The following is a 20,598-nucleotide window of genomic DNA, read 5'->3' on the forward strand; positions in this document are numbered from 1 at the left end:
ATTCTTTACAGATTCTCCTCTGTCCTCATAAACCTGACAATGCTGAGATCACCAAACAATTCATCTTCACCCTACTTTTCCTACTAGGGTTGTAGCTTAACTAGTAATAACAATAATAAAATAGCATTGCTAATTTCCTCTACCGTTCTCCCTTCAAGTTAGACATGGAGTTCCTATTGCAAGTTTATAATGACAATTTTTATAAGAGTGCTTTCTTTGATGTGCAAAATGTAAAGATTATTATCTCGGAATGAAACTGCTCTTATAGAAATTACAAAGGAAAAATCTGCCTTTTAATAAAAAAGCCACATTTATCCCAGAAAAGTCCCATTATTATCATTATTATTATTATTATTACTATTATTATTATTAGCTAAGCTACAACCCTTGTTGGAAAAGCAAGATGCTATAAGCCCAAGGGCTCCAACGGAGAAAAAGAGCCCTGCGAGGAAAAGAAATAAGGAAATAAATAGACAATATGAGAAATAATGAACAATTTAAATAATTTTGTTCAATTACAGTAACATCAAAACAGATAAATCATAAACTATAAAAAGATTTACGTGAGCCTGTTCAACATTAGACAGGTATTCACCTAGGTTTTGTAGTGAGAATTACGAATGGTAAAACTGGGATCCGCAAGGCACTAGAAGAGTTGGAAGACCCAGGCCTACATGGCTGAGGACTATAAAGCTCGAAGTGGGAGATGACGAATGGAGAAGTATTGATTTAAAGGCCCAAGGTAGAGACGACTGGCGAAATCTAACCGATACCCTTTGCGTCAATAGGCCTAGGAGGAGATGATGATGATGATGATGATGGACCACAAAGAACAGACGACGCCATGATCTTAGTGTTTAATAACACAAGCCCTATATTGTTTCGTGGTCGGCATACATCAAATGACCACGTATCAATTTCACCAGGCCAAAAAGCTACGGTAGTTCCACGGGTATCTAACACATCGAAACCCAAACCCGGGTTGTGGACAAACAAGTCACTTTAAGTTATATATTAACCTTGTAGTTTATTTTGAGTCCCCGATTGATGCAATGTAAAATTAAGTGGATTATTCTTTTATATATTTCAGCTATTGTTTTCTTAATACGTACAGTGAAGATACAATCTTAAAAGTAAATGTTTCCTTGTTGTCAGGAGAGAAAATACGTTTGTATGTGCCATGGCGTAACCAAGGTCTCTAAGACTTTGGGCGTAACCTAATGCGTAATTTGTAAATTCTGTGACGTTGGTTTATGAAACAGAAAATTTTAGTTATATAAGACTGGGCTCTTCACCTCAAGCAAACCTCCCTCCAACACATCTTAGTAATTTTCATAGAAATTATATTATTTTTTTACGCTAAATGTATTTTAGTTAAAGTAGAAACTATGGTCCATTTTATAAACTAAATCCTAACTTTTATGTTCATAAGTCAGAGGTATATTTTCTTCGTATCTCATCATTAGGTTTTCGGTTCGTTATTTTTTTCTATTTATTACCATTACTTGCTTATCTGTAAGCCTACTAGATAAGGATATTGATGGGCTTTCTTCCTACTTGCCTTTTTTGCTTGTAAAGATATTTAAGGGCTGCCAACGAACACATAAGGTAGGACAATCTAAAACGAACGAACGAATTGTAGATATACATACAGTAGCTAAATTTTGCGATGATTTTACATTGTGAATATTTTTTTATTCTTTCTAATGTGACTCAATTTCGTGATGTTACTCACTGCTATTTCTTAAATAAACAATAAGCTTCACTTAGCTTAAATTATAATGTTGACAACATTTAATAAACCCTAATTTTAAAATGAAAATTCATTTGTAACAAGTCCTTTTCTCTTTCAGTAAACTTCTCTCTGACGAGGATAATAAGGCCATCTTTGGAAAGTGCAACAATCCTAATGGGCATGGACATAACTACACAGGTGAGGCTGTTATCAAAAGAGGATTCTACCCGTATATATTGTTTCTCCTTGGTAGGGGAGTATCACTCTCAGACGTTGCCCTACGCAGACTTGTACTTTGTTCCATATATTAAAAACAATGGGATTAGATCAGATATGGGATTTCACGCAAAGTCCCGGATCGAATTAGAACGAGCTGAGCGCGTGGGTGAGCGTTTTGTATATCCAATCTATTCTAAGTGGTCTTAACATTGCTACTGTATTAAACTAACTTGGTTGTTTCTTAATTTTCCTGTTTTGATGATATCTTAATGATACCAATTTATCAAAAAAGAAAAAAAAATCTAAATGGCATGCCAATGTGTTGTGAAATGTTCATGTAATTATTTCTGCATAATTGCATTGAAAAGATAGGCATATTAAGCCATCCTAGACATAATTCCTTCATTTTTATTCAACATTTATTGTTACTTTCATTCAAACCAATTTTTCCTCATATACATTTAACTTCAGTACAGCAAAACTTCTTGAAATTCGTATATTCGTTTCTGTTATGGCACGAGCTGTCTCCTATTCATATTAATTTAAAAAAAAATATAAAATCTACTCCAGTACGGGTCCATCGTAATAGAAAATGGCATTTAACCTCCCCTATTTGTGGTTACTAAAGTAATACATTAGCTACTGAAAATATATTTGTGTCCATTTCACGTTTGTTAATTAATATGCTTTTGTTATCAATGTTTCAGATTGTTCAGTTGACTTGGGATTATGTTTGAACTCGATTTCATTTGTTAATTTCGCATTTTTGGGCTCAAGCCATGGCGTCCTGATGGACGGTTCCTGTTTGGTAGCTTCCTTGGGTATAAGACTACTAAGATATTCCCAGAGAATTTAACCACAGGTTATCACAGAATTCTAACTTCTGGAGCGAGTATCTCAAAGGTTTCCCTTTAAGACATCGTAATACAACAGGGGACACGCATGTCTGAACGTGCCACATAGCTATCTCCACCCCGAACAGAGTTAATGCTTCGGTGTGTAAGGGCTGAGAATAGCTGGGAGCCGTTCCACAGCTAATCTCACTCGTGGCTACTACTGATACTCGAGACGTAAACAAACGGACGCCATTGCTCTAATGACGTCACGCGCGTCTTTATCCTTTGTTTAGTAGCTGCCCTACTTAGACGGATTTTCCCTTGTGTTAACTTTATCGCTTTGCATCTTCGCTATGTCGTTACCTTCAGCCTCGCCTTCTTCTGGAAAGTTGAGTACAAGGTTCCAGTATTGTTTAATTAAGCTCTGGCCGTAAAGTAAATATTATTTCGCGAAATAATTGATGTTTTGTGGCAGAGCTGTGCCTCTACCGGACCCGCCATTTTATGGCGTCGTTGTTGTTTTGCATGTCCTATTTAGTTAGCCACAACAACGCTTCCGGCATTATATACTAATCGAATACATTAGTTTATTTAGTCTTCATAGCTAGGAACTTTTATATCGTGTTTAGACGCTTTTTATCGGTCATCGATTGACCTCATACCAGTCGGCTTCTATAGCCCCCAGGCCAGGAGCCTACATACAAGTGTTCATGCATGATTTATTAGTGATCCTAGACTAAGTTATGAAGATAGTGGCATTATTATTTTACAATACTTTTGACTAGTGATGCAAATGTTTTCGCCTTCAGGGACCATATAGGGGATAGGCTAGTCAGTGATTCTTTCTAGCCTAACCTAACCTTAGGACCCCTATATGCTTCCTTCATCCCCTGCCTTGGCACTCCCTCTATTTAGCCTTGATCCCTTTTCTGAGTAAAGGGATTAATTGTCTAATAGAGTATTTATATCGCCTCTCAGTCCTCCCTAAAGGAATGAACCCCCTTTAGGATTGCGTCTGAGAGTGAGGTTAGGCTAGCCTACCTCTATGGCTAGGATAGTCTATGACTTTCCTGCGATAGCGATACGTCTTCTTCCTTGCCTAGTTCAGGACTTTTAGCCCTGATCTAGGTCGGGTTAGGAAGGTTTCTCTGTTCCATGCTGAAACTGTACTCTTGCACCGTTTTAGCCGATCAGCCTAATCTTAGGTTAGGGAGTGTCCTCCCTTCCCTTAGTGGCCGCTCTGGTACAGAAACCCTTCCTGGGAAGACCTCTCTCTTCTCCCTCCCCACCTATCTCTTGTATAGCCTAGCCTATGCTTAGGTTAGTTTATACTCATCTGTCCCCTGTCCTACAAATCCTCCTTAGGGTGGATGAGTAGGGCTACCCGAGCTTCCCTGTGCTGTCCGCTCTGGTACATATACCTTCATAGTGTCCTATAAGGTTAGTTACTAGTGTAGCTCTGCATAGGGGAGTCTCCCCCCCTCTTGGGTGTTCCCTAGTCCTCCCTTGGGCTACCTGCTCCCGGTCCCTAGTGACCCCTGCTTATGGATGCTAGAGCCTGTCTCTATCATGGGTACACCCCCTCAGGGAGGGGGAGGGATGTCTGGAACCCTGACGGTACTTCCTGCATCCTTTCCCCCCTCCCCCTGTCTCTCTATCTATCCGGGTGCCGGTCTCTTGCCGCCTCTACTGTCGGCAATACCTGCCTCCCTCTTGGTGACTTCCCTACCCTTGCCGCCAGCCCCCCGTGTACCGAGGGACTGCCGGCTGCCGCCGGCTACTACCGGCGGCTCTCCTACTCCTATCTAATCGTCCGCTTGCCGGTCGATCTCCGGAGTGCCGGCATATACTGCCGACAACCCGATACTACCTGTACCATCCTTACCCCAGTCACCAATCTGGCATCCTCCGGCTGCCGGAGCCGCCGCTCCCTGCCGGCGTGCCGCCGTTGTGCCGGCGGCCGCCATCCTGGTATCTAACTGACTTTGAAAATTGTCTGTTCTAGTGCCAGAATCTACGCTGGAGCGAGCTCCGGCATGCCGGCGGCTTGCCGGATGCCCCGGAGGCGTCAAGAATACTTGCACCCCCTCTCTGTAGCTATCATAAGACTAAGATAGCCCTACATTGCAAATAGATAAGCTGCTTTGCTTTTAAGATCAGTACCTAGTACTGCTCTATTAGTGATCATGCTGTCTCTTTGCATTCTTCTATTTCCAGCATGCTATGTGCATCTTAGCGCGGCTGGTTGCCAGAAGCAGTTACCCTTAATGAGGCCTTCTGGCTCTTAACTGGGAACCGAATGAATTCGATCCCAACCTTGTCCTTGGCTTTCCATGGAGTTCCAATATAATGGGAATCCTAGGAAACTATATCCAATGATCTCGGTCATTTGGATTATCCCAGGACCAAGCCTATGGTAACCAGCCGGGCGAGATGCATGGAGCGTGTTCTCCTTTACTGTTTCATTCTCTATGCATCACACCTTCTTTAAGTTAAAATTAATGATTAATATTAACTTAGTTTAAGAGCCATTCCTATGACTCCCCCATACTCATTTTCTCTTTCTTCCACAGGAGGAGCAGATGAAGTGTGACTTCGCCTACTGTGCTGTGAAACGCTCGCAGTTTTACGGACATACGGCGTGCAGGACTCACGCCCCTTGCGCAGACAAGAAAGGGGATTGGAAGTTCTGGAATCCACTGGAATGTACGGTCTGCCAGGCCTACCTAGTTGAGGCCTTCCATAACCCTCCCTCAGCGGAGGTTAGAGACATTGCTCGTGAAAAACTGCGTAAGTGGGTGCGTGGTTTTCAGAGAAATGCTACTGGACCGTACCTGGCCACCGAAGAACTGAGGTCCCTGTTGTTCCCTAAGGCCTCCCCTGACTCAGTGGTTCCAAAAGAAGCAATCCCCACTGTCCAAATTACGGTGGAACCTGATGTGGTCATGGCTCAGTCCATGCACGAGTGTCGTTTAGATTCCGAGGATGATGAACAGATCTCTGACGTCTCGGAAGACACGGAGAAGACGCTTATGGCTCAAGGAGCCGAAGAGGACGAAGACAAGGTGGAATACACCGAGTCGGAGCTTGGAGCTACTCCCTCGTCCATCCCTCCGCCTACTCCTACACCGACGGAAATGTCCATTCCGTCTACCTCCTCGACCCCGGATCCTTCCTCTTCTACCCAAGAACTGATCCGACTGATTAGAGCTGTCATGGACGACAGACTGAAGGAGAACCAGGAGTCCATCAGGTCTATGATTGGATCCAGAGACCCGAAGAAGATCTCGGTCAAGGATCTCCCAGCTTGCTCTCATGCCAACCCGTGGAGGTATGCAGAGCATATGGTTATTGCGACCGGCAGGATCTTTGTTAGTGACAAAATCGGCACGGTCCCGTTGGAAGATGTGGAGTTCTTCCCAAGCTTCGAGGCCTACCCGGACTGTTACGTCCGGCTTCGTTCCGAACCTGCCTCGAAGGAGGAGACCGAACCTAAAGAAGAGATAGTGTTCGATCTCGCAAAGGCCCAGGCTATGCTAGCCTCCGCATTTAAGAGCAGGGGCTTTACCTGCTCTAAGCTTCCTGCCTTGAGCAAGAAGCATCCTACATATGTCGCACCTGACACTGCGATTCTTCCTTTTTTGGAAAAGGCCTTGGCTGCATGCCTTAAAGCGGCGGAAGAAGGAAAACCCTGCCCTGCACTGGAGGAGTGCAGACTCTTCTCCATCGTGACACCCCCTGACACTAGACAATGGAAAGATGTTCAACATACTTTCGTCGTGGGTAGGCTCGATCCTGACGTCGCCGGACGTCAGTTTAATGAAGACCTCCCTAAGCTCAATGATCACCTCCTTCGCCGGGAACAAGACACGAAGGAGAGGCTTGCGGCATCTCTTTCTCATCAAGTCCAACTTGAAGTTATGGCCTGTGACACTGGAGTACCTGATCACTACATGGTACTAGCCAAATCCCACTTACTCACAGTAATGAAGGACTTGTACCATTTCATAAAGGCTCGTAGAGCCTGTCGTGAATTCGTGTTTGTCGGTGCCACCGTGAAACACGAACCCCGGAGGCTGATTTCCTCCAACATCTGGGGAAAGCACCTGTTTCCTTCTGACCTTGTCAAGGAAATAACTGACAGAGCCGCCACGGAGAATAGGAACCTTCTCCACAAGTGGGGCATGTCCAGAAAAAGGAAAACCTCTCAGGACGATGGACCTCAGCCTAAGAGGAAACCTCAGAAGCCAAAACCCCAGCAACGTCAACAACGACGTCAGTTTCCGGGACCCGCTACCTCCCAAGTGGTTGCCCAACCACAACAGACCTTTCAATTGGTCCCCCAACCGGTGTTGTCACAGTCACCGGTCTTCACCCCTGCCTTTGAGCAGCCATCCACTACCTTTCATGCCAGAGGTAGAGGCTCGTCCAGGGGTGCAAGCAGAGACGCCTCTCGTCGTCCCTCCAGAGGTAGAGGAGGAAAGGGAGCTAGCGGCCGAGGCAACAAGTCCTCGGGACACCAGAAGCAATGAAGTGCTTCCGGTGGGAGGAAGACTCCGCCAATTCCAGGATCGTTGGACCTTCGATCCTTGGGCACACAGCATCATCAAGAACGGTCTAGGCTGGAGTTGGGTGCAACCACCCCCAATCTTCCAGCGGTTCTTTCAACAATCGACCCCCATTCTGGAAGAATATGTTCTAGACCTCTTGAACAAGAAGGTGATAAGGAAGGTAAAGTCCACCAGGTTCCAAGGGAGACTGTTTTGCGTTCCCAAGAAGGACTCAGACAAGCTCAGAGTCATTCTGGACTTATCCCCCCTCAACAAGTTCATAGAGAACAACAAATTCAAGATGCTGACGCTTCAACAAATAAGGACCCTTCTGCCTCAAGGTTCCTACACGGTCTCTATAGACCTGGCGGATGCCTATTGGCACATTCCAATGAACCATCACGCTTCCTCCTACCTAGGATTTCGACTCCAAAGAAAAAGCTACGCCTTCCGGGCCATGCCATTCGGCCTCAATGTGGCCCCTCGGATCTTCACAAAGCTGGCGGATGCCATAGTACAACAGCTCCGCCTAAGAAACGTCCAGGTGATGGCCTACCTCGACGACTGGCTAGTCTGGGCTCCATCGCCCGAAGAGTGTACAAAGTCTTGCGACGAAGTTACCCAGTACCTAGAACACCTGGGATTCAAGATCAACGAGAAGAAATCTCGCCTCTCTCCGGCTCAGAAGTTTCAGTGGCTGGGAATCCACTGGAATCTTCAGTCACACCGCCTTTCCATCCCCCAGAAGAAAAGGAAGGAAATAGCAGGGTCTGTCAAGCGACTACTGAAATCCAAACGCATTTCAAGACGACAGCAGGAACGAGTTCTAGGCTCTCTACAATTCGCCTCAGTGACAAACCCAGTGCTTCGTGCACAGCTAAAGGATGCCGCGGGAGTCTGGAGACGATCGGCATCCATCGCTCGAAGAGACCTCAAGAGACGGCTTCCAAACAGACTTCGACGCCTCCTAAAGCCGTGGTCGGAAGCAATGGCCCTGAAAAGGTCCATTCCTCTCCAACACCCTCCTCCATCACTCAACATCCACACGGATGCCTCACTGGAGGGCTGGGGAGGTCACTCCCACCTGAAACAAGCTCAAGGGACCTGGTCTCCACTATTCAAGACGTTCCACATAAACATCTTGGAGGCCATGGCGGTCCTTCTTACTCTGAAGAAGCTATCCCCGCCGCCCTCGATCCACATCCGTCTAACCCTAGACAACTCGGTGGTAGTTCGTTGTCTCAATCGCCAAGGCTCAAGATCGCCCCAGATAAATCAGGTGCTTCTCCCAATCTTCCGTCTGGCGGAGAAGAAGAAGTGGCACCTGTCTGCAGTTCACCTACAAGGATTCCGCAACGTGACAGCGGATGCTCTATCTCGGACAAACCCGATAGAGTCGGAATGGTCTCTAGACGCAAGATCATTCTCCTTCATCTCTCATCAAGTCCCAGAACTTCAGATAGATCTCTTTGCAACGAGCGACAACAATCAACTTCCTCTGTACGTAGCCCCGTACGAGGACCCCAAAGCAGAAGCGGTGGACGCCATGTCACTGGACTGGAACAGATGGTCGAAGATATACCTGTTCCCTCCCACCAACCTTCTGTTGAAAGTCCTCTCCAAATTGAGAACCTTCAAAGGGACAGCGGCCCTAGTGGCTCCCAAGTGGCCCCGGAGCAACTGGTACCCCCTGGTCCTGGAGCTGCAGCCCAAGCTGATCCCTCTCCCGGGCCCAGTTCTCTCTCAACAAGTACAGAAGTCGACTGTCTTCGCTTCATCATCGAAAATCAAGGACCTTCATCTCATGATTTTCTCTCCCTTGCCGCAAAGAAGAGGTTTGGGATCTCGAAGAAAAGTCTAGACTTCCTAGAGGAATACAAGACCGAATCCACGAGACGGCAATATGAATCATCCTGGAGGAAATGGGTCTCCTTTGTTAAAGCAAAAAATCCTAAAGAAATCACCATTGATTTCTGTATGTCCTTCTTCATTCACCTTCATGGACATGGATTAGCAGCCAATACGATTTCAACCTGCAAATCGGCTTTGACTAGACCAATTCTATATGCTTTCCAAATTGATCTGTCCAACGACATCTTTAACAAATTGCCGAAAGCATGTGCTCGCCTACGCCCAGCACCCCCTCCGAAACCGATCTCCTGGTCACTAGACAAGGTGCTCCATTTCGCCTCCAACTTGGACAATGATTCATGCCCCCTCAAGGATCTGACTCAGAAAGTTATATTTTTATTTGCTCTCGCCTCGGGAGCTCGAGTCAGCGAAATAGTGGCATTATCAAGAGAAGAGGGACACATCCTGTTTGCTGATTCAGGAGAAGTGACCCTCTCCCCTGATCCGACGTTTCTCGCCAAAAATGAATTACCCACCAAAAGATGGGGCCCTTGGAGAATATGCCCCCTGAAGGAGGATGTCTCTCTATGTCCAGTAGAGAGTCTCAAGGTCTATCTTCGCAGAACTTCGAACTTTGGTGGAGGCCAACTCTTCAAAGGAGAAACATCGGGCAGCGACCTGTCACTGAAACAATTAAGAGCGAAAATCACCTACTTCATTCGCAGAGCGGATCCGAACAGTACACCCGCTGGTCATGATCCTAGAAAAGTGGCATCTTCTCTGAACTTCTTTCAGAGCATGGACTTTGAGAGCCTTAAAAACTTTACGGGCTGGAAGTCCTCGCGAGTTTTCTTTAAACATTATGCGAAACAAGTGCACGAAATCAAACATTTTGTGGTAGCCGCAGGTAGTGTTATGAAACCTGCACCTAACTCTGCGTAGAACAGTGAGTTACTTGGGACTCTAACTCTTCGGGTGCCTATGTTGACCCTCGAGTGATTCATAGTGATGTCTAAAAACACTTAGTGCTTTTATAACTGTTCTTATCCCAGGTGAAATGTCATAGTGTCACACAAGTGCCGCATGCCTTGAGCATGATGTGTTGTTTAAAGACTTGCGTTCCTCGAGAACGAGTACCTACTAATCCTGAAATTCCTTTTCAGACTCAAGAGCAAGCCTTTATTTCTATGTACATTATTATTACTGTAAATGAACTTTACTTTTGCTGTAAATTATTTAATTTCTGCATTGTGAAATAAAATTTCTATTTTATTACTTATGCGTCTCTTTCAGCTCCTACTTACTATGAAATACATACTGTCATAGTTTTATTTATTCCTCCTTTCCTATGGTCATGAAGAATTTAAGATGTCTAATCCTAAATTATATTCACCTTGTCTCAGTAAGGTTCCTACACGAATACTTACTTCTGATAATCAGGAGATGAACTCTACACACAGTGCCCAACCACCACTGGCCTACTTCAGAATGTTCCTATACAAATATCAAACATTCTGCTTCATCTCTAAGTTCTTAAAAGTTCTTCTGTCAAGATGAATAGCCCTTCAATACCACTTTGACGTCGGCATAGCCCATGGGAACTTCCTACCAATGGGGGGCAGGATACTTCGTTCCTATGGTTCTTACCTAAGATTACTTTGCTGTTTTGTCAATGCCTAGGCACTTAACTCTGGGGGAAAATCTACCACGATACATTGATTCTCTGGTACTCTTCCATCAGGACGCCATGGCTTGAGCCCAAAAAACGGATTTTGAGCGAAGCGAAAAATCTATTTTTGGGTGAGATAGCCATGGCGTCCTGATGGACCCTCCCTACTACTTCGTTCAGTTTGTTCCCACCCTACACAATTGTATCATGGTGATGGGCAGCAACTGGCGCCAGGATAAAGACGCGCGTGACGTCATTAGAGCAATGGCGTCCGTTTGTTTACGTCTCGAGTATCAGTAGTAGCCACGAGTGAGATTAGCTGTGGAACGGCTCCCAGCTATTCTCAGCCCTTACACACCGAAGCATTAACTCTGTTCGGGGTGGAGATAGCTATGTGGCACGTTCAGACATGCGTGTCCCCTGTTGTATTACGATGTCTTAAAGGGAAACCTTTGAGATACTCGCTCCAGAAGTTAGAATTCTGTGATAACCTGTGGTTAAATTCTCTGGGAATATCTTAGTAGTCTTATACCCAAGGAAGCTACCAAACAGGAACCGTCCATCAGGACGCCATGGCTATCTCACCCAAAAATAGATTTTTCGCTTCGCTCAAAATCCGTTTTATATGAGTTAGTGCAATCATTTTGCTTTATGATGTTTGTGATAAATTTATGGTGTAAACATGTTTGAAAAATATATACAGACATTTTATATTTATGATATCTCGTATGTATATATATATATATATATATATATATATATATATATATATATATATATATATATATATATATATATGTGTGTGTGTGTGTGTGTGTGTGTGTGTGTGTGTGTGTGTGTGTGTGTGTGTGTGTGTGTGTGTACATGATGTATATTTATAAATTGTGGATATACCACATATATATATATATATATATATATATATATATATATATATATATATATATATATATATATATATATATATATATAACCACACATATACCATTGCAAGTCTTCATTTGCAATTCTAATGAACACTACTTGAATCATTATTTTCGATTTGCCCTTCAAGCTGCTTAATAAGTTTTCTAAATGTGGATAACATAAATATAAGACCATTAACATTTCAATGCAAATGAAGTTTGTGGACCTGTAATAAGTTTGAAAACATCTGTGATACTAAAAGCTTTGAAATGATTACAGTTTTCATTTTCTCGATTTAAAATAAAAATGTATGCGGAGGATATGAGAACAGATTATCTGGACATACTGTACAGTATATGTTGTAAAATACATATTCTGACTTGATAACTGCTGTAGATTAGTAAATTAGTTTTAATATCTATTAATAATGTCTCCCGTTTGAACTTCTGTGGTTTGTTTATTTCCTTATTTCCTTTCCTCACTGGGCTATTTTCCTCTGTTGGAGCCCTTGGGCTTATATCATCTTGCTTCACCAACTAGGGTTATAGCTTGGCTAGTAATAATAATAATATTAATAATAATAATAATAATAATAATAATAATAATAATAATAATATGTAGTATGAACGCTTAACATTATTCTTAATTTCAGTTGAAGTGACTGTTAAAGGTCCCATAGATGAAAAAACAGGAATGGTCATCAATGTCCATGACCTTAAGAAGATCATAAATGAAGTTGTAATGGATGTTATGGACCACAAGCATTTGGACCTTGATGTTCCTGCTTTCAGGTGAGCAACCTTCAAGTATTTCATCTCTTATCTTATGCATTAACTAGAGAGGCACTCGGCAGAGCCTAGACCTCTACCGCAACAGATTTTTTCTCGACCTTGACCTTTGACCTTAACATGTATTAATGGGCGTGAATTTTCATAAAACTCAAATATGAACCAAATTTGAAGTCTCTGTGACGATGTCCAAACTTATGGCTGATTACATGAATTGGACATTTTTCTTGATTGTGACCTTGACCTTCCAAATTAATAGTTTCCAGCTTTTTACATAACAGTTAACCCCCCCCCCCCAAGTTTCATTACACTACAATTAGAATTGTGGCCAGGAGGCTGTTCACAAACAAACACATACACACACACAAAAAGGGACAAAAACTTCGTTGGTTGAGGTAATAATCTGGCCATGTATAAAAGCATTAGTCCTCAATTTGTGTTTCTAGACGTTCTGTTACACAGTAATAATAATCACATAGATGCACATTATGCTTTGCATAGTCAAATTGGTGCTGTTAGTTATTAGTGAGAATTATTAATAAAGGTACAGTGCATTGGCCATAGGTATAGGCTAAGATAAAATGCAAATGTAGTTTTTGTTTATAGGATACCTTTATGTATAAAATCACTTGAATTTAGAAAACTTTCATGATTTGTTCTGTTATGAAAATATATGCAGAATTACAATGAGAAAAATATTACAGAATATTTCTCCCTCATTGCCTACTTTCTCATTTAAAAACTTTAGACTTACATTTTTAATCTATTGAATGCTTATAATGAAATAAACAGCATACAAAGTCTTAATCGTTCCGGCATATATAAATAAAAATCCTAGTTCTTTACATAGAAGTTCGATTCAGTGCAAGCTGGCGTTCTGGCCTTAAAAACTTTGAGCAAGGTGACAACCAACCTGCCAACCATAGCAGGGGAGATGCCCAGTCCACCTGCTCACTCACTACCTCAACCAATGTTAATTTGGGATCGGTAGAGTGCACATATCTCCACTGCCTCTCCATTTTCTGTTCAATGGCTATACTGACTTTTTATTTTTCTCTTTGCCAGTATGAAGATTTTTCCAGGCACAACCAGCAGCAATTGTGGCACGTTCCGATCACCTTTAGAGATGGAACCTCACCAGCTTTGCCCTTTGTGCAAAGGACACTCCTGCATGAGCAAGGAGGTGAATGTACAACCTTACAATGATTCAGATTATTCAGAAGGCGTGCTGCCAGCACCAGTTCTAACCACCGTGCAGGAGAGTCAGACTCTCATTTTCTAAGTCCTGTCTTGCCTTTGGACAGTCAATGACCTTGGGGATCAGAGGGGCAGAACATGACCTTTGATCTTCTGTTGCATCCCTAAGCATAAGAGGCCAAGGTTTGAACTTCCTTTGTCTAAGCTGGTGGTTGGTTCAATAAAGAAGGTGAACTCATAGATCTCTGCGAGAAAAGACTCCCTTAGGGCTGGCAACTTGTCCAGACTACTTCCTCCTCCTTTTGTGAGGCAAAGGAAGTAGTATGATATTCTCGATGATGACCCTTCTCCCCTGCTTTTAGATTTGGCAGTGACACCCTTAGCCCAGGGCTTGTCTGCAGAGAAGATAGCAGCATAACCAGATGTGTTCTCCGCCGGTGATGTTTCAGGAATGGAGGGGCTGGGGAAGGAAACCCTTCAAGCTTCTTCGTGGATGGACCACTGGTTGGGAACTGTCGGCTACCTGGCCGAAACAGAAGATATGTCCAACCCTGACAAGGAGGCTTTCAAGAACAAATTCCTTTCTGGTGCTAGGGTGGTAAAGTTCTTGGCCCATAATTCTGCCAACCAGCAGGCCAACTGGGTCTTGAAGAGACGAAATTCCATCGCCACCAAGATCCTGAAACAGTGTCAAAGAGGGAGGTTCTCTTGCTACGCAAATCCCCTAATTCCAATCCATATTTGTTCCCTGTGGATGACGTTGAGGCTGTTGCGGAGAAATGGAGGAAGGCGAGCCTGGACTCGCTTCTCCTTAGAGCCGTATCATTTGGGCTATCCTCTTCATCACTGGTTGTACCAAAAGCGCCTGCTGCGCAGACAGGCAAACACAAATTATAAGGATCCTTCCAGGCAGAACACCACCAGGAAGGGTAACCCTTCCAAACAACACTTTCAGGGAAAAGGGCCTCGAGGAAGGAGAGGTAGAGATGCTAGCTGTGGACAGCACCCCCACTAAGGGGGAATATTCCCCCCACAATTCCACCTGAGATGCAGATGATCATGTTGGGAGTTCCATGGGGTCAAACTCTGTACAGTAGAAAGTGTTCCCTAGTCAGGGTTCGTCATCCCTTTCACCAGCTTTTCCTCTTCCCTGATTCGTCACCCAAGGAGTCTATCACCCTTTGCCAAAGGACGTCGCCCTTTAAGCAAAAATTCAGTCCATGTTAGAAAAGGGCGCTATCTAGGAGTTCGTTGATAGGTCCCCAGGTTTCTTCAATAGACTTTTTCTTGTAGAGAAGGCATTTGGATGCTGGAGAACAGGCATAGAATTCTCAGCCTTGAACGAGTTTATCCTTTACACTCTGGATCAGACCAGGGGACTTTATAATCACAGTGGACTTGACAGTGTAATTCCAGATCCCCATCCATCCAGCATTGAAGAGGTATTTAAGATTTCCTCTGCACAACAAGATATACCTGTTTCAAGTGCTGTACAGTACAGTACTTCAGCAGGGCGTCAGCAACACAAGTGTTCACAAGAGTGTTCCCTCTACTTTTGGCCTGGGCCTACACCAATGACATCCACCTACTCCATTATCTGGACAACTAGCTGATTTTGGCACTCAGTGGAGACCCTTCTCCTACACCGAGACATACTTCTCGAGTTTTGCCACGATCTGGGTGTTGTAGTAAATCTTGGGGAGTCACCCCTGTAGCCCAAACAAGACCTGGTATATCTGGGAATGCATATCAACATCTGATTAGGAAGGATTCTTCCATCTCGAGTAGAATGGAAACGTTCAAGGAAGTGCCCCGACCCTTTCTTCTGCAGAGTTCACTGTCAGCCAACCAGTGACCATGCTGGGACATCTAGCATCCTTGGAATGCTTAGAGACAGCCTTTCTAGCCATTTAACACTTCCAACAGCTCCTATCAGGTCACACAGTAGTGTTGACAAGTGACATGACCATAGTAGTACACTTAAACAAACAGGAAGGTACCTTCTTGCAACACCTTTGCTATTTAGCTATCAAGATTCTGAGATGGATAGAGGACAAACAGCTCTCACTACCAGTCCAGTTCATTCCAGGCAAAAACAACATCCTAGCATACAGACTGAGCAGGAGGACTCAGACAGCTGGTTCCAAATTGTGTTTGGATACATGAATAGCGATCAAAGTCCTGACTTGGTGGGGTTCGCCTCTTGATAGACCTGTTTGCGGTGCCTCTATCACAAATTACCAATGTACTATTCTCAAGTACTACATCCTCAGACAGCATTCCAGGATGCCTCCCAACATCCTTGAGATGACCTAGACATCTACGCATTTCCCCCATTTTGCCTATTCCGAAGGCTCCTCAACAAGGTGAAATAGTCTTCCAACCTATATGACAATGATAGCTCCATTACAGCAAAACAAAGAATGGTACCTGGACCTTCTTTTGCCACTGATGGATGTTTCGTGGGAGTTACCCCCTTACAAGATCTTCTACGTAAACCCCATCTGAAGATCTACCACAGGGCAGTGACATCCCTACGACAAAATGCCTGGAGGTTATCCAGCATATCCTCACTTAAGAGTTTTCACAACCAGTGGCAAAATGGATGTCTAAATATATCAGGAAGTCATCTATTATAGTCTATCTGGCAAAGGGGGCAATCGTTTGTGGTTGGTGTCATAGAAGGGGTGTCTATCCACTCAGAGCCACTATACCTCAGATTACAGAGCTTTTTTTTATATCTCCGAGAGGAAAAACTTTGCTCGTTCTCAGTGGTGAAAGGCTATTGCTCAGCCTTAAGCCAGATCTTTAGACTGAAAGGGGTTTATATTTCCTCTTCGGAAGAATTATGCATGCTCATACTGAGGTATGATTTTATCGTGCACTCAGTCGAAAGCGGGACCCCTTCCTTAAAACGTGGGCAAAGTCCTACTTTCTTCGATAGGCGCTACTTATGAACTGTTGAGTCGAGCGTCAGATCGTGACTTGACCCATAAGATTGTTTTCCTCCTCCCCCTTGCCTCTACAAAGATGGTCACCGAGTTGCAAGATCTCTCCTACGACATCGCCCATTCAAGGGTATGGGGTTAATCTCAGCTTTTTCCCTGAATTTGTCACCAAGACTCAAAATCCAGCTGTAGATAACTCTAGGTTCTGCCACTTCCAGATCGCGAGTCTACGGGAGGTAAACGACGACCCTGATCAACTGTTACTGTCCTGTGAGGGCACTAAGGTGCTATCTCAAGTGTACCAGAAGAATTCGCCCACACAGAAATTAGTTGCTTGTCAGCACGGGCAGGGTCAAGAGAAAGATAATTACCAAGAACACGATTTCCTCCTGGATTAGGCAGGTCACTGGCTGTGCCCTCATTCCTTCCCTCCCTCACTAAAGAGGACAACTCAGAGCTCATGATGTCAGGGCAGGGGCACGTCCCTGACTTTCAAAAGGAACTTCTCTGTGCTGCAGGTGTTACAAGTGGACGTGTGAAAGCATCAGTGGACATTCTCCGCCAAATATGTACAAGATATGATACACAGGTCCCTAGACACATTCTCTCTAGGCTCTGGTGTGGTCACTCAGCAAGTGGCCTAGCTGTCTTAGCTCCTTAAAGAACAATTAGCAGTTAGTCGATGGCAGAGGTTATGGCTTTAGCCTGGGGTGAATTTAAAGGATGGACTGGCCTTTTCTTTTCTTCGTCTTCCCCTCTTTTAGGATACAGCATCCGAGGCCCTGCTAGCTGGTTCCCATGACTGAGGGAAAGCCCCATTTTGCAAGTAGCTTGAATATTTCGCTGCTCATATACAAATATATTCCATCATGTCCCTAATATCATGGCAAGGGGGAGTTAGATTGCATAAGTCTCTGCATGTATAATAACAAACCTGTGGTTATACATAAACAGAGTGATTCTTTAATCAATGACCATTATTCTACGGGCCATCGATCACTCCAGTATCATCAAACCAACAGGTTCACGAGGTGTCAGGATGTCCATCCCAACTTTCCTTAATCTTGGTTGTGATAATTCCGTGCCAAAGTCTTCAGCCAATTGAACTAACTTCCACCCAGCTACATTTGAGTCTCTTACGCAAAGAACGAGGGTTTGTATTCATGGCAGAACATATGACAAATTTGGAAGTAATTTGTATTTTTCTTAACTATTGAAATCTGAAGTTCTTTACACATACTTGACCCACTATTAGCTTCCCCCAGTAAGTCCTTCATGCAATCAAAAGTGGTAGAGGTAGTGAGAGAGCGGGTGGACTGGGTGTCTCCACCGCTACTGCCAGGAAGTTGGTCACCCCCTCGCTCAAAGTTTTTATGGCCAGAGGACCAGCTTGTGCTGAATCTAACTCCTATGTAGAGGACTTCAGGTTTGTATAGTTAGGAAAAAATACAAACTGCTTCCAAATTTGTCATCTTCAAGAATAATAGCTTCAAATAAGCAACTAGTGAACTGCCTTCTTGTCCCAAATATATGCAATAATAGAATATTGTTACCAATGAAAAAGTACCAGATAGGAGAAGACAATCCATTATGTTATGTCTCTATCATCTTAACTTGCCTTTGCAGTGATCCTTATGTATTTTTCATCCATTTCATTTCTTTCATCCTTATTGGTATCTTCCCCTTGGCCGTCTCATTAGTTTTACCAGATTCCAGTCGCCAGTTCTGGTATAAAAATAAATTTGCAGTCCTACGATAGCCTCTTGATGTGACTCGCTGGTTTCATTAAACTGAACTGCTTTTTCAACTGGGGCCCTTAAGCTTGTAACATTGTTTCTTTTTTCTTTTAACTAGGATTGCACTTTTGCATGTAAACATAATAATGGTAAATATAAATGGATATGAAATGTTATGCTTCCTTTGTAAGAGCATAGTTATCATACATTTCTAGGTACCGTCTTCACTTATGATACCCTAGGATTTCCTAAGTATTTTTAATGAAAAGATATGACAATATATAATCTCTTTAGTTAACTCACTGTTTGCATGCAAGTTTTTCTTTTCTAACAGCTTTATATTTTTCCCACATTTAAATTATAATAAACATGAAAACGCTTGTGAAAGGAGAAAGTATAAGATGTTCAAAACTTGCCAAGAAATTTTCTCATCCCAACTTTGGTGCTAATAGATAAATACTATCGATATATCGCTATATAAAGCAAGTTTTTATCATAATAAATTATGTGCATCAAATCATGTTGCTAAAGTACCCAATAATAATAATAAAAAAAGATATTAATGATACATGTCAAGGGGCAAAATTCAGAAAGTTTGAGGAGCGAATGAAAATGCTTCACAATACAACAGACAAGTAAATCCGTATGAGAAGAGAAGCCGATTGAGAGGGCAAGACTAACAGGTAGACCTGGGCTACCATATTAGAGAGGAAAGTTGTTATGCATTATTTTTCTTTTTCTTGAATAGCTAGACACTAGAACAAGTCTCGTTAATGAATAACAGGTAAGATTCATTGAAATGAATAGCAATAATGCTGGTACTTTAATAGCTATTCTTTGACCTAACTACCCTATAAATTTTTATCAGAATTTCTTGTAAGGTCTTTATTAGTCAAACACTGATAACAAGGACATATGAAACAAAATAGTATTGTGAAAAACTGGCAGCTAAGGAATAATGACTATTGTAAGAAAATTTTCCTTTATATTTGTACAAGAATATATAAACTTAACTTTTTCAGGGACACGACACTAGTGAGCACTACTGAGAATGTGACATATGTCATTTATAAAGGCATACAGCAGCAGTTGCCGAGTCACGTCCATTTGTACGAGGTAAAGATACATGAAACCGATAAGAATGTGGTTATCTTTAGGGGTGAATATGATTAATAGATTAATTAGCCTTTTTTGTTTTGAAAATATTTACTAACTGAGCAAAATGTACAGTAGCAGCAGCATAATTCAAATTGAGAATTATTTTCAAAGAGTATTACTATTCTTTCATACTATTTTTACATACCATGTATAATTGCTGTGAAGGGATTTACTAACCATTTACACCAAACTGTGTATTAAAAATTTGTATATTGGTCAGTAAATATAAGCAAGAAGTTAATTTGTAGTTGATTATTGTATCCTTGTACTGTAGTGTTTCATCTAATTGAATTACAGTACTTTTTGTCTCCTGGTTCTACGAGTATTTATGAAAACAACTGGACTATTTAGAATCTAACCAGAATATGTCGTGTATAGTAAATACCATACTTACAGAATAATTAAATTTGCCTTTATAAAACAGGTAATGTTCTGGGTATTTCCCCCCCCCCCTTTTTTTTTTTTAAAGAAAATTAGTTCCTGTGCTCACTTATAGAAACCTTTTGATAGAGTACTGTATAAGCCTTGGTTTTCTCGTTTCATACATACATATTATAAGGCACTTCCCCCAATTTTGGGGGGTAGCCAACATCAAACAAATAAACTAGAGTTCGGGGAGCAGTCACTCTCCCCCCAGCTCCACCTCTTTGGTGATGTCTCACAGGATTGTAAATACAGGAGAGGGAGTTCCCAGCCCCCTCGTCCCGTCCCTTTTAGTCGCCTCTTACGACACGCAGAGATAACTTTGGGGCTATTCTAATTGTTTTTTATGCCCCCGCAGCCATAGTTATGAAAATATTTGTTGACAAATCTCATGTATTAAACATATACAGTAATGTCTGAAGTGTAGAAAAATGTTATTTTCATTAGTAAAATAAATTTTTGAATATACTTACCCGATGATCATATAGCTGTCAGCTCTGCTGCCCGACAGAAAAAACCTACGGGCGGAATACGCCAGTGATCGCTATACAGGTGGGGGTGTACATCAACAGCGCCATCTGT

At 42.7% G+C, this 20,598-nt stretch overlaps 2 protein-coding genes across 3 annotated transcripts in view; one reads left to right on the forward strand and one right to left on the reverse strand.

Annotated features, from left to right (window-relative positions):
* pr (6-pyruvoyl tetrahydrobiopterin synthase purple) overlaps nt 1-19,834 on the forward strand; it is a 23,732-nt gene extending 3,898 nt beyond the window's left edge. The window contains exons 2-4 of the mRNA XM_068373913.1: nt 1,854-1,933; nt 12,419-12,557; nt 19,458-19,834. Coding sequence (XP_068230014.1) covers nt 1,854-1,933; nt 12,419-12,557; nt 19,458-19,608 — 370 coding nt within the window. The 3' untranslated portion in view covers nt 19,609-19,834. The remainder of the gene's footprint in view (nt 1-1,853; nt 1,934-12,418; nt 12,558-19,457) is intronic.
* LOC137641395 (uncharacterized) overlaps nt 1-20,598 on the reverse strand; it is an 89,959-nt gene that overhangs the window by 46,147 nt on the left and 23,214 nt on the right. The window lies entirely within an intron of this gene.

Source organism: Palaemon carinicauda, chromosome 5, assembly GCF_036898095.1.
Source record: "Palaemon carinicauda isolate YSFRI2023 chromosome 5, ASM3689809v2, whole genome shotgun sequence".
NCBI lineage: Eukaryota > Metazoa > Arthropoda > Malacostraca > Decapoda > Palaemonidae > Palaemon > Palaemon carinicauda.